General features: G+C 37.3%; 1 protein-coding gene across 1 annotated transcript in view; it reads right to left on the bottom strand.

Moving 5' to 3' along the window:
- The window catches only part of DCLK1 (doublecortin like kinase 1), a 234,182-nt gene that overhangs the window by 43,879 nt on the left and 175,603 nt on the right, over positions 1 to 14,700 (bottom strand). Inside the window, exon 7 of the mRNA XM_030447097.1 lies at positions 615 to 699. Within this exon, the coding sequence (XP_030302957.1) occupies positions 615 to 699 (85 nt within the window). The remainder of the gene's footprint in view (positions 1 to 614; positions 700 to 14,700) is intronic.

Below are 14,700 nucleotides of genomic sequence, written 5' to 3'. Positions count from 1 at the left end.
TGACTGCAAACTGCAGCTGATACAAACTACAATATATATATTAAAAAGGCCTCTCAAATATGTGCCTTGAATTTACACTGCTTAAGAGAGCCCTTTCAACTGTATCTTTGTCTGTCCTTTGTTCCAGTTTAGCATGAAAAGTGAGTGCTATGATAGAAGGAGACTGGGGGTGGCCTGACTCCACAGGCAGCATGAAGATGCTGTCAGATGCCAGCATACACACACACTTACCTGCATGTGCATCTGAACTGGCAGGGTTGGAGCAGACACTGCTTGTTCAAAGCCCTAGCACAGAGTGAGACTCGTCATCTCTGAGTCAAGAGCCAGGACTGCAGCATGTCCTTTAGCACCATGCCAGATGAGACAAAATCCGTGTCACCTGCAGAAGTAATATCTAGAGTATCCTCCAACAAAAACACCTCTGAATAGGGATGTCCAGATCAAATCTGATCCGGAGTGAACCCAAATGATTTGCTAAGGCTGAGGAGGCTCCTCATGGAGTCATCCAGCCCTCAGTGCTCCCACCTTATCCGGCAGGAAGAATGACTCATTTCCTACACAGCTGCTGTTATCACTACATTGACTGCTTGGAAATGTCAGCCTTCAAATGTTACCTTCTGCAGGTCCATCATTTTCGTCCATAGAGCTGCAAACTTTGGTGGATGCTAATGAGGTAGAGGAGCCACTGTGTTGGGAGCTCTGGAAATGGAGAGACACAAATGAAAACAGATGATTTTTAAGGAGCACAAGTACACGCAGCACATCCCTGCTGGACACAAGTCCTGGCAAGGCTTCAGTGTTCAGAATGTAGCCATTGACTTTGGTGGAGGGATACGTGGATGCTTGCGAAGAGTTGGATTTTTCCACTGAAATTACACTTCTGGTACCTCTGTGGACATGAAGATACCTGTGATCCATCACCTGCAGCAATGTGCAGCGATGTTTTTATGTCTGGTTGATATTTTCTCCCTATCCCACACACATTCTGGCAGGGAAAACTGAGGGGCTGTATGCCCTCTGCAGGCAGGAGACTTCACTCAGAGACAGCGTTAACACAGGAGGCATTAAAAGCACCAATGTCTGGTTTCACTGAAGTTGGCTGCTAGGGGCAGATTTCCTCACTTTTGCAAACCTCCCTCTAGTGAAATCCTCCCCAGTTGTGTTCTAGAAGGGAGAAATCATTGTGGTAACGTATGGAGTAAATAAAATGTCAGGAGGAATGTTTGCTTCTTTGGAAAAACCTTTGACTGGGTGTAGCTCACTTGAGGCAAGAGTCTGTACCTGTTTTAGGTACTTGTACAGGTATTTTTGCCTATACAGTTAATGGGGGGAGGATGGTATCTCTGTAGTCTCTAGGAGACTCAAAGCCACCCAGCTTGGATGCCAAAATTATAGCAGGCAGGATCTGAGCAGGGAAGCCTTCCAAAGCACCTATCAATATCTATCAGTTACGTATGGGCTCTAGGCATGTACTTTAGGAAGCCTGCTTCATCACACATCTAGATGGATGGAACTACACAGACATACGAGACAGATTGGACTTTACCCCAAACTTTTATCCTTTGCTGTGTACCAACTACACAAAGGTATCTTCAGGGTTCTTCTGTCTTCAAAGGAACCCCAAAAAAGCTACAAATATAACAGTGGCCCTTTAAACTTACAGCCCAACTGAGCATTCCCTCAGGTTTTTGTGGTGTGACCTAAGTGAGAAGCATTCAGGCAATTTATAAAAGTAAAACTTTCTCATGTTCACATAGATCTCATGCTGAAAGGTTACAAAGTGCTGCGAAGTGCTTACAAAGTGTTACCTCCTTCAATGTATATATTACAAAAATTAAAGGCTGTCCTGCATGAAACTAACACTATCTGTTCCCTTTGTGTTGCAAGGTATTGAGATGCCCAGAATCAGGATCCCAAACAGCTTCACAAATCTCAGTCCACTTCTTTGAAATGATCTCCTCTGCCACCAGAGAGCTGAGCCAGTGACTGGAGCAAGAAAAACAAATGATGCAATTGCGATTTTTACTGAGTACAGAGTCAGGGAAAAGGCAGACAGCAGAGTTAAAAGCTGGCCAGAATGCTGAGTTCATTTGAACACAGAAACTTTTAATTTCTCCCACAGTAGATTAAGGTCAGATGATTTAGGCAAAGGCTGAACTTGGCCTATTTTTCACTAAATAACAGTGAGAGCTTGCACATCCCATCTACCAAGAGATTTTTTTTTTTTTTTAATCAACCCCAGCTCATTCTTTTCATCCACTTAAGCATTCCTTCTGAGCTTTGACCAGAATTAAAAATTGCATTAATCAGTTTTTGGACTACTTTTGTTCCCTCTTGACAAGAGAAGTGAGCACTGAGTGCACTGAGTGATTTATGCAATTTGCTAAGTTTGCTGCCCTTGCTTCATGATTGGGGTCTGTTTATGTATGTGCTCTTCCTGTGCTAAACTCTGCGGAATATCTTAGTAAAAACTTACCTCTGGTTCATTTTTGAACAAAGGAGCAGATGAGGATCAAGGTAACAGAAAAATGCTAGGAGTTCTCATGCCTGGGGAGCCAGTTCTCAAAGCCCATTTTTATGCACATGTAATGAGAGAACTGTTTCCTTTACACTCCTGCTTGTAAAATAAGCAGAAAAACATGTTTTCTCTATTCATTCTGCTGGGTCTGCTTGTTTTCCTAGACCAGACATCCAATTTCTTACATCTTTTAGCACTCCAGAGTATTTTCTTCAAGGAACTGCAATTTAAGTATGTCTGGTATTTGTTGCATATACAATCAGGAATGAATCTTTACAACATTTAAGAGGTACAACACAAGCAGGTTAGCACTAGATTTTCAGTAGATTATGAAATTACTACTTTACTCAGTTTTTTGGGTTTTAAATAGTGAGGTTGCATTTTTCAGCAGATGTTAGGTCAAGATCGATGACTATGCACTGCTGCAGCTTTCTTTTGCAGTTTGATGATCTCTTTATGGACTCCAATGTTTCCAGTTGAGAAAACAGGAGACATAAAAATTGAGACCTAATTCAGTGGCCAAATGTTCTCAGAACAGGTTCCAAGAGAGACTCAAATTTCTATTTGAGAACCTATTTTTTCAAGGACCCTCAAGCTGAGGTTTAGCTGAGAACTGTGTTTGCTCAGTTCTTCCAAAATTAGACTCCTTCAAGAGCCTATTTCAGCAAATCGGTTCAGCAAGATTCACTTTAAATACAAGTAATCTTAACAGCCTGCACACAACTGAAATTAAATTAACTCCTAAATATCTGTCTTCAGTATAACTCCATAATCGTGCATTTCAGTTAAATAAACTGAAAAAACAGGGGCCTATAGACAATTGAAAGGAAATAAAGCACCAATATGAGATCAATTTTTAAAATGTCCCCTTTTTTTTCTTTTTTTATTTGCCAATACATAAGGACAGGCAAGCTAAGATGATATTCACAACTGAAGCAATACAGTGATCCATTAATTGCATTTACTGTACCACAGGTCTGCAACCATAGTGTACAGCCCCATGAGTGAGATCTGTGTGCCAAGCACAGGATGTGAGCAGCAGCACAGCTCACCAGTGACAAAAAAGCAGTAGCTAAAAAGATATTTGCTAAAAATACATATTAGGTTTTAAAAGCTCCACGCTTTAAAATGTTTGGGTTTGTTAGGTTTGTTTTTTTTTTTTAAATACAAATATAAATATGAACACATACTTCTCATTACCTTTGCTGAACTTGTCCTATTAAAAAAAAGGATTAAAAAAGAAACCAGGAGCTCCACATTTGCATATATTCACCAGTTCTGCTGAGGGACCCCCTTGCACAATGAAAGAGACGTTACTAGGTAAACACAGCTCAAATATTTTTGTCTTTATTCACTCCTCTGGAACAACAGGCAGGCATTTATTTATTTATCTTTGCTTAAGCTAGAAGGATATTCCGTTTATTTAGCCTTTAATTGGCTCGTTGTTCTCACAAGCTGAAAGCCCTCTGGGTCCAGCAATCCTTGTGGGTCTCGGCGTTCCTTCCAGTTGGCTTGCCAATCGTCAGGCAGTCTGTCAGGCACAGTGTTGCTCTCCCAGCTGTGGACCCCATCAGGGATATTGCAGATGGGAAAGGGGGAAAAAACAAACCCTAAGCAAGAGCAAAACCTCTTCAAGGCACAGACCTTAATGCAATTAGCTGTTTTAATTTTAAGAGAAGCTGAGGTGCTTGAAATGTCATCACTTCTACACAGATTTAAAGGGCTCCAGTTGCACAGGTTGCCAGCACATGGCTGGTTTTATGGCACACCTCCATAAAAGCAATGGCATTAAAAAATCAGGTCTTTGGTATAAGGATTTCAGATCCTATTCAGGTTTCTCTAACAGATGGCCAGCACCCCACAGACCTCATTGATGCGAGTGGAGACTTTTGCATTATAGAGTTTCATTCCTGTCTCACTGGGAGATTTAGTTAGCAACTGTTGTGTTAAAAGTTTGCATCTTGGTGGAAGTAGGGCTAAATCCATGAAAAAAGGGCAGTAAAATATATATTACTGTAGTTTCTCTCTCTGCATACTCACCTTCGTCCTAAATTAATCTTAAAATCCCAGTCCAACTAAAGAGAAGGAATTATTCTTGTGGACTACCAGTATCAGAAGTTTGGAAAAGAGACTTTAACAAGTATGACTAGGAAGTCTGATAACGCAATTCAGATTCCTGAATCTCAAACTCCAAATACTGCATTATATTTTCCAAACCTCCCAAAACCTTTATTAGTGCATATGGACTCTACAAAGTCTCTCAACAATAGATTCCTTTGTATTTTCTTAGCAAGAAGGAAGCATCTGGATGAAATGTGAGCAACAGAAATGCACACAGGTGTAATGCTAACTTCAGATCTCATGCAGAGTTCTGCTATTTTTGAAACAGGCTTAATGAAGATTAAAATTAACGAACAAACAACAAAAAAAAAGTAAATTCAAGGAGAAAGCTCAGGATAAGGGAATTATTAATGTTTTAAAATTATGCCTCCTAAGATTTTCCCTCTTCCAAAAAATTCTACATAATTAAGAAAACTTACACAAAAGCTATATGTGTCAGTAATATAAGATGAAGTTCAACTCAGCAAGCACTAAGAGGATTAAACCAAGACTAAAGAGTAAAGCAACTATGCTCACCTTTTTTTTGGTGGGGGCCCACACTAATGTTCAGTCTGGTTATAAACAACCTTTGCAAGGTAACCACCATGAATTCTTCATATAACAAAATTTTTAGCCTAAAATCATCCTGGTTAATGGTAAAATAAAGCCAACAGTCCAGTGCAGGTATTAGCTTTGTAGGAGTTTGAAGGGCTCAAAAAATTCCTGTAATATGTAATAGTATTAAACAAGAAATAAGTGAGTCACTACAACAAAATTGTTCATCTCCTGAAAACAAATGGTACAGCAGATGACACCTGGTTTGAAACAGTGAAATAATATATTTTGATGAGGCTTGTAAGAAAAACTCATTTTTATGTTATTCAATTAAGAGAAAAACAAAGGCTTACACAGAAACTCCCTCTCCAGTCTCTTTCCTGCAAAAAAAAGTTTTTTGTTTCCTTTTGTTTAATCTTTTACATTTTGGGGGGCCAGCCAGCTGAGGCGGAAAAAAAGTTTTCATGTAAACAACACAAAGCTGGCAGAAAATTACTTCATGGAGAAACATCAGATCCACAATCTTCATGCAGAAAGAATGGAAGCCAATGGAATTCAATGCACAGAAAGAGAAATGATATAATTGTGGTTTTTTTTCAAATTTGCTCACTACACTAAACTGAGACACGTAAAATCCAAGCTTATTCATAAACTGTTTCAGCTGTAGAAGAGCAATAAAAAAAGTGTATGCTAACCTGCAACTTATCTGCAGTTGTAAATCCTGGCCTGTTTTATTAGACACTTGGCTTAAGAGAGGAAATACAGGGAAATTATATATTTTCATGAGTTTATGCAATTTAGGATTTACACAGCTTGGACAAGAGATAAACTCAAACAACACGAGCCATAAGCTGCCGTGTGTCATTCAGGAACTTGTGTTGGTTTTCTCCTTTGAGGGACAGAGGGAGTAATGGGAGAATGCAAGGAAACAGAGTTGACAGATTGAAATTAAATTTTCAAGCTAAAGCACTTTGTTTTATTAGGATCCTCTTACTAAGCTGCAGGATTGACTGCTTACACACTCATGTGATTTGTGAAACCAGGCAATACTGAAAGACCAGCACAGCTTCCTATATGGTATTTAACAGTAAACTTAAATCTGAATTCTGATAGCTCCTAACAGCAGCCTTTGCCATTCTCCAGAAAAGATTGATGAGCTAAAAAGTATCAGATTCATGGTATTGGAAGCTGATCTGTCATTACTGTATCCATATCACAGTTAACATAAAAAGTTACATGTGTCGTGATGCAACCTGAAAATCTGAAGGTTTCTTTTTTTTTTTTCTTTTCTAAAGTTATACACTGGTAAAATATTCCACTCGAATACAGAATGAAAACTGAAAGCCTATCAAAGGAAGGAGGTTCTTATTTCTTCCACCTAATTAAAGGCACAGCACTATCACCACTCTTGTTTTTAATCTACTTGTGTTGTACTTTAAATGTTCTCCGGGCATTAACTGTTACTTGGTAGAGACAGAAATTTCAATTCTTTTATTTCCACTCTTCCTCATTTCTATACTACTGTTTCCTTTCTATGTCTATACACCTTTTTTAGGCAAACCTATCTACCAGCAATCAAGAGGGCTTCAAAACTAGAATTTTTAGCAGGCCCTCAGATCCCCCTAGGAGAGTGTCTGAACATTAGCAGAAGCATCAGACTGGCAGACGACATGTCAGAAATTGTAATTTCTCTCTTTCCCTGCCCCTGCCAACAAAAAATAAAACTAGGCTATAGATATGAATTTATAAAGAGTGGAAAGATATATCAAGAAAACAAGGTACTCATTTCAAAACACCATGGATATGTTTCAGCACTCTTAGATTTTTACAGGCATATTTTCCTAATATTTTCTTTAGGAGGAGGACTGCTGTAGCTGAGTTGTCAGCAGGGAGCTGGTTCCTTGCTTTGGATAGTCTGTTAATTTCCCACTTCGTCCTTCAAATCTGTCCCATTGCGTGGACACAAACTTACCTATAAGCAATTAAAGGTCTATTTACTGTCTCAAAAAGACCTGTTAGAAACCAGAATCTTCCTTAAAGGATCTCTTGCATCTAAACATTGGAGCCCAGAGTTTACTATTTAAGAAGGTAGTGAATCCATCTAACATTTAAAGGAATCCATTAGGATGCATGAATCCTGGAGGCTTATGCTAAGTTAAATGCTAGAAGGATAGTGCTGAACCAAAATGAACAATTAATACCACCAGCAAGTTTATTTTTAAAGTCTGTTCATCAGGTATGAAAAATAAACTCACTGAACAGCATGTATTTTTTAAATATATTTATTACATTGCTTACAATAGTCTACAGTAATGTTAAAACTAGAGCAACAACGAATTGCAACCAAGATGACATGGTCAAATGTGAAACACAAGTACAACACAGTATGATGAAACAATGGCACAAACATGAGGGTGATTTTCTTCAGCTGATTATATGAAATAAAACATTCATCAGCATCTCTTTTTGCAAGTTTTACATTTTTTTTTGTTGATAAATCAACAGCTTTCTTTTTGGTTTCCTGCATCACATTAATACAAAAATGATATATTTTAAAAAGCAAATATCCAAGCACTTTTCTTTAAAAAAAATAATTGTATGCATAACTTCGTAAAATCTTAAACTTATGTTGTAAATGTGCCAATATTTACAATATCATAGTGCAACTAACAAAATGAAGAGGCCTTAGCACAAACAACATCAGCTCCTCTTTCACTAGAGCCCAAATTCCAAAACACTGTATTGCAGGGCAAACCACAAACTAATTACCTCAATATAACAATCGGACAACAAGTACACGCTGAATACAGCACAGTTTTGTTTTTTTTTCATACTTCACTGCTGAGGGTCAATTTAAGCAATTTTTTACTATAATCCATGCTCAAATACAGACAGTAAGAATGCATGTGAATACCTATGTGTGCACTGCGTGTGGTTTAACCCTTCTCTAACCTGTGTGTCCACAACACGTGTGTCTACATACCCACTGCCTTCTGCGGAGAGCTTGGGTGCTCAGCCAGGCTGAATGATCAGGTACAAGGTGAAAGAGGCAAACTGAGCCAGCCAAAAGGTGTCATGGCAGCAAACACAGCTCAGAAGAGCCTCCACTCTGCTCAGCAAATGATGCTGTCTGAACAGAGGGCTTTCCTGGGGGATTCTTTGCACACCCATCTGCAAAGAGTGTGACACCCACTCTCTTACTCAGCTCTGCTGGCTGCAGGACATGAGGTTATTTTTCTGTTGATCACTCGTAGCTACAAGTTCTCATCCCATCACTAACAGATAAACTGGAAGTGAAGGTTAATGAAAGGACAATCTTGTGGTCGGTTGTACACCATTAATTGGATGCAAGAAAAAGCACAGACAACATTAATTAAGTATTCATCAAGTGGCGAGGTAACTTAGCACCGTAAAGATTTTCCATTTGTTCATTCCTCTGTTTTTGACAAAGCTGTAAACTTGGGTTAAGCAGAGGTTCTTCTCTGTATCACTCTTAACCCATTTTAGCATTTAGAACTGCAGAATATTTTTTGTAACATACTGCACTGCATAGAGTTCACACCACAGTGTGAAGTATGAAACTGTAAAAGCAAACACTGCTATTTATTTCAATCTCAACCTAGGTGTTCTTCAAGGCTGTTTAATATTAGGTATCCTTTTTTATAACATACATTTACATACACAATATTAATGTCCCAGAGTGTTCATTTTACAGCCATATGTGCCCTGTGGAAATGATTCAAAGAGAAATAATGTACTGTTGATGAATTATTTTACAAATTGAAAAATACTTTTCACATTGGATAACGAATGTTAAAAATTTTGCTGATTTCAACAAAAGAACTTCTCATATTGCATGACTTAACTATAGAACAGTGCAGTTCCAGAGGAGACACAAGTCTGAAGGTGTCAAAATAGTAACACCACTTAAATTTACAACTAATGTTTTGTCTGTGTGTGCATATTTTTGCATAGGGTCCTATCCTTCCCACCTTGAAGTCATTCATGGTTTTGCCACTAACTTAAGGCTGAGCAGAACTTAGCCCTTGTTTGTACATGAGATCTCTTATTGTACAGGCATCCTTGAAGGAGCTGCTCCGCATGGATGAGTTGGTGCAGCTACTTTCAGTTTAACAAAGCTATCAGGAATCCCACCAGATGAACATTGTCCCATTAATACATTTTCCCCACATATTTATTTAAAGCCACAAATGTGACATAACTGCGCAGGGGTTTCAAAGCCATTAATCTATTTGTGTGCGTGTGCATATGTGTGTATAAATATAAGCATACACATTCTGTGCTTCACATGTGATCTGTTTGTTGCTTAAAATAAGAAGAAAAGGGATTTTAAAAATCCCCAGCAAGTTACAGAAAGCATTAAGGAAAGAATCACAAGTATTTATAAAGCACAAAGGGAAGCAAAGCATTCACAATCTATACAAGACTCTCTAGCTACATCATAATCACCTTAGAGGAGGCACAAATAATGCAGCTTACAGAGAACTATAGGAAGTTCAAACACTATAAAGTTGCTTAAGCTATTCTGTTGTTTCATGAAGCTGATGAAACACATGAAAAAACTAAAACCTGTGCTGTTGCAAGGCAAACTACAGGATAAAGAAACACAATTTCAGTTTCACCCATAAACTGAAACCTTCTGGTCTTGCTCAAAAGAAACATTTCATTTCTGCTCAGGTAGAATGGGAATTACATTCCACACAAAAGAGATCTCAAAGTCTATAAACAGTGTACCTTTTCAATCTCTAAGGGAGTTCCATTCCTTAAAAGAAATATTAATGATACACACTGCCCCTGAATAGCCCCTTAATACAAGTCATATGTTGAAATGATTAAATGTTATGGTCTAGCATATTCTTTGAAACAGTCTGGATGGAAAACTCGCTATTATAACAATTACTGAAACAAGGTCCATTTTTCTTTTCCACAGCTAAGCAAAACCATGGGATTCAGGTTTGCTGGCAATCTGTGCTCCCTGTGCAGAATAAACATTCATAATAAACGGCCTTAAGCAGCAGTAGATTATATGGGAGATGGGAGGAAAAATAGAATTCCTGGAATTTTCTTTACAGGTAAAAAAACAATTTTCAAAATGTCAGTAAGTATTTTGTTCAGTCCGGTAGAGTTCTCTGGATTTTTGGAAACTGGTTCCAATGCAACTTTACATAATATGCATTTCTTAGGATTAAGAAATATATATTACAAAGACATTCCCTTATAACAGGCAAAAATGCAAGTAACTTCACAGCTGCAAACTTTTTCAGTAGAACAGGACAGCCTGAGGATTGGGGTATGGGAGGGAGAGAGACTGTTCCTGTTGCTGGGAACAGTTTTAGATCTGAAGTCTGAAGCAGGAATGACAAAACATGCATTTTGAAATGGAATGACCTAACTGCTTCAGCACACCTGCCAGATCAATGACTTTCTCTCCAGGTGATACTGGAACCAAGTATTGAAAACAGAGAAGGTAAGTTTTGTATTCTGCTGCCCTTTTTCTTCTTTTTTTGCAAATATCCTCCATAAAGAAAACATTTTTGATATAGTGAAGCCATAACATCACATGCCAACATTTTCCAGGTGTGGAATCTGTTGAATTTTATTAGGGAAAAATCAGAGTAAAGGAATTATTTCACTACGTATAATAGTTGGCATGTGGAAGCTGAACATTTTCTGCTATTATGTAAATTTTCCTGATTTCGAAATATATTAAATCATCACTAAGTAGATCAAAAATATAATCTCTAAGGATTTTTGTTGAGGATCAGAATCACACTAATTTCTAATTCTTAAATCATTATTATTTGATACTGAAAGGAAAGCTATAAGATACTAGAAGTGTGTGATCACTGTATTATGGGATTAAATACAACTGATAAACTTTAAACAATATGCATAATGGGAAATATTGCTACAGTGTAAAATAAAGTAGGCTACGAGTCTCACAATAAAGCAGCAGAAAACAAATAAAATTAGTAGATATTTGTTAAGCAACTGGTTATAATGCGTGACCTACTTTAACACTAAAGGAGTTTTGCATATTCATGCTATACAAAATGACCACCTCTAGAAATTACGAAAACAAGAGAAATTAGGTCAGTAGGAGGATGATTTACATTACCAGCATTTCTGTAGGCTTTCATTTTAAAATGCGTAAGATGTCTTATTCTAGCAAAGAAAAAATTATGCTCCTGTCCTTAACATAAGTGAAAATAATCACTAGTTACTCAGGCAAAACATGTTTTTCAAAAGGTGTCATCACACGTGTGTCAGATATTGCTGCTAGCCAGCAGGCCCCCAGATTTCCTCATTTAGAAATCTGTCCTTATTTACTTGCAACACACGGATGATCAGTATGAACAGCCCTTGCCAGGTAAAACATTCATGTTGCCTGTGAACACTCTTCTGTTTACAGTCATCAAATGGTAATGCAGTGAAGAGAACCTGAACACTGCTTTGAAAGCATTTGCTTATTTTTTTTTTTTCTGTGACCACATGGGATTTCTTAATTTTCTTTTCATGTAGATAAAAAGACCAAACTCAGAGTGTTCCCAATGTGCGTGTTAGGATCAGACAGCATGGTGCAAGCAGTTTAGTATGGCAGGTTTTTTTTGCTTTTCTGAATTTGACCTATTCACTGGGAAAAGCAGAGCATTCATTAGCTGTTCATAGCAAAAGGAATAAAAATACCTATGTTAAAAACAGAACATATAATCAGTACTTTAGATTATAAAAAGTCTGCTATTCATGACTGTGCCCACTATGGATTTGTGCGTTATATTCACCTTATCCAATCTTTGTTCCTTAGTGTGCACAATGCTGTTTTGTATTTGATGAACCTATTCAATGGCTCGTTCATTACAAATTCTTGCATGAAAATGCTCTGGTAAAGCTAAAAACACCCCCACGCACTAGAATTAATTTGGCCCCATGTTTTTATTATTAAATATGCAAAACTCTTTTGTGCCATTCACTATTACTGTAAATTAGCAGCTATTCTCTTTAAAAATGTTAAACCTTCACCAAATCACAAACCATAAACATTGTTCCATTTTCTCTTTTACACTGAGTCTCCTACTGAATCCATATCATCCGAAGAGAGTGGGCGATACAGGTCCTGTAAGATGAAGTGCAGTATAGATTTGTTTATTGTGTTTGATTTGATGCACTGCAACTGTCTTACATTCTTTTTGTAACTGTGGCCCAGAAGATATTTTTTAACATAAAATATCCATATTCTATACAATCAGATTTTTGGCTTAAAGTCATACAGTTATTTCTCAATCAACAAACAGATGGTTAGAAAATCAAGCAGGAGTTTTAATTTCCAACGTATTCTAAGACGCAATTACTCTTTTCTTTGTTTCTTATTAAACAGTATATAAGCAATATTTGCTCTGGAGAGTCTCCTAATTATTTGGAAACTTGGCCATCTGAATTCACCGAAAAGGAGTATATTTTCCTTTTTGCTGTTTCAGAAACAGCAGTAGGAAAGTGCTTACCTTACATAAGGTAATCAAAACTTGCCACCCACTGACGATATAGCACAGATCCAGCAACATTTGATCCCCAGATTGCTGACACTGAGTATTGCTGTTACCCATAGTGTACTGACAACAGTAGCTCTTTTCCACAGTTTTTCTGTGTCTGTGTGTATGTGTAGAAAGACAGCATGTAAAACCCACCCCCCCCCATCACCAGCTTTTGCTGGCTGTAGCCAAGCAACCAGCTCATGACAGCAGAGGGAGAGGCTGAGAGGACTGATCCACTTCAGTTTTTCAACACCCGCTTCGAGCATCCTCAGAGGCCTCAGATAATCCTCACATGCCAGAGGTGTTAGGGGATGATACATTGCCCTGCACAACCTACACAGCCCAACAATCCTTGCCAAGAGACACAACAGCACTGACTGAAAGGAGAAGTTCGGTGAGGAGAGGTGGTAGAGCCAGAGTACTCCCTTTTGAGGGTAAATGAAGCATAACTTAGGGCTTAGAGAGGCGCTGAGCATGTAGGTGCCCAGCACACCTCACAGGCAAGTTCTGATCACTTCAAACTGTTGCTGGGGATCCTTTAAGTACAAAACAAGTTTACCAAATACAGCAAAACAACTACAAGACAAATTACAAGAAACCATGTGAATGAGAGGACTGATGGTGACAGCTTGAGGACTGAATTTAGTTTGGGGGTTTTTTAATCACTGGAAGATAACTGAGACAAAAAAACAAATCCAAAAGCTATACTATGAAATAAGAACTACCTAAAATGAATGCTTTCCAGATTTCAAATTTACAAGCATCTTAATAATCTATGCAGGCTTATATTTTACTTGCAGGCGTGATATAAAATCCCTTAAAGAGGTTTTTCATTTCCTATACTGTTTATTTTGCACGAATATTGCCAATATACATGTATGTGTACACACAGTAGCAGATGTGTTAGACTGGCAGATTGAAAATATGTTCCTATTTTGTTGTGAAAATCCTAGACAAAAGAAGAATTTTAAGCAGACCAACTAGCTTCTTAATTATTGAAATTGCTTTTGAGCATAAACTGTTTGGGAATTTCTAACATACAGTACAAGAAAAAAAATATTTTGATGTGACAGTGAGGGCAACACACAAGATTTTTGAATCTTCCAGGTGACTGCTCACTGGTCTGAATATAACACAAAATATGTATTAAGAATTTATAAAGAAGATATTTGTGAGAACTGACTTCTTATATCCAGGGAGTACTTTTGTGGTTATTTTTATAGCTCTATGGCTGTTTTAAAATAAAATAATGTACAAGATTTCAGGATCGTTTTCTGTGCTCTTTTGTATACATTTAAATGCTTGAAACTTTTTAAAAGTTTTTCTTTCTGCAAGAATTTTCCTTGCCTTGAATTAGCTATGGAACCATTTTTCTGAAAAATATGAAGAGAATCTAGACATTATTTTGCCCACGTTAATAAAAAGACAAAACTTGCTGAATGAATCAGATTTTTGTCCACATATAACTCAAAAATCCTTATATACATAGATTTCTACTTATTTGTGTGATTAGTCAAGAGGCACTTTAAATCTAATTTTTTATTACTCTGTAGGTTGTAGTCTTTAGAGAAGTAGAAAAACGTTTTAAGTTATGATAAGCAATAGAAAATGAGGTATAAATTATAGAACATTTCAAGATTACAAGATGGTGGAAAAACAAGCTAACAAACTATTTTAAAAGCTAGTTAAATAAAATCTGGGGGTGGTATTATGTATATATATTATTATGATTTCCATGTTACCTTCTCTGAGTCTGTATCATTAACTGTACTCTGTTGTGGTAGGAAGTATATGCATGTGCAACAGAATAGCTGCCTACTTTAACTGCTAGAAACCTGAATTTTAGATGTTTTCATCCCCTGTAGAAATACACAATAAACTACATAACAATGCAAAATACAAGAATCTTAATTTCCTACTTAAGAATAAATATAAATGAAGAATTAATCTATAAGGAAGTATAACTATAGTACACAG

This window comes from Calypte anna, chromosome 1 (genome assembly GCF_003957555.1).
Source record: "Calypte anna isolate BGI_N300 chromosome 1, bCalAnn1_v1.p, whole genome shotgun sequence".
In the NCBI taxonomy this organism is placed as follows: domain Eukaryota; kingdom Metazoa; phylum Chordata; class Aves; order Apodiformes; family Trochilidae; genus Calypte; species Calypte anna.
Note: the sequence above shows the minus strand (reverse complement) of the source record. Positions and strands in the feature narration are given on the sequence as shown.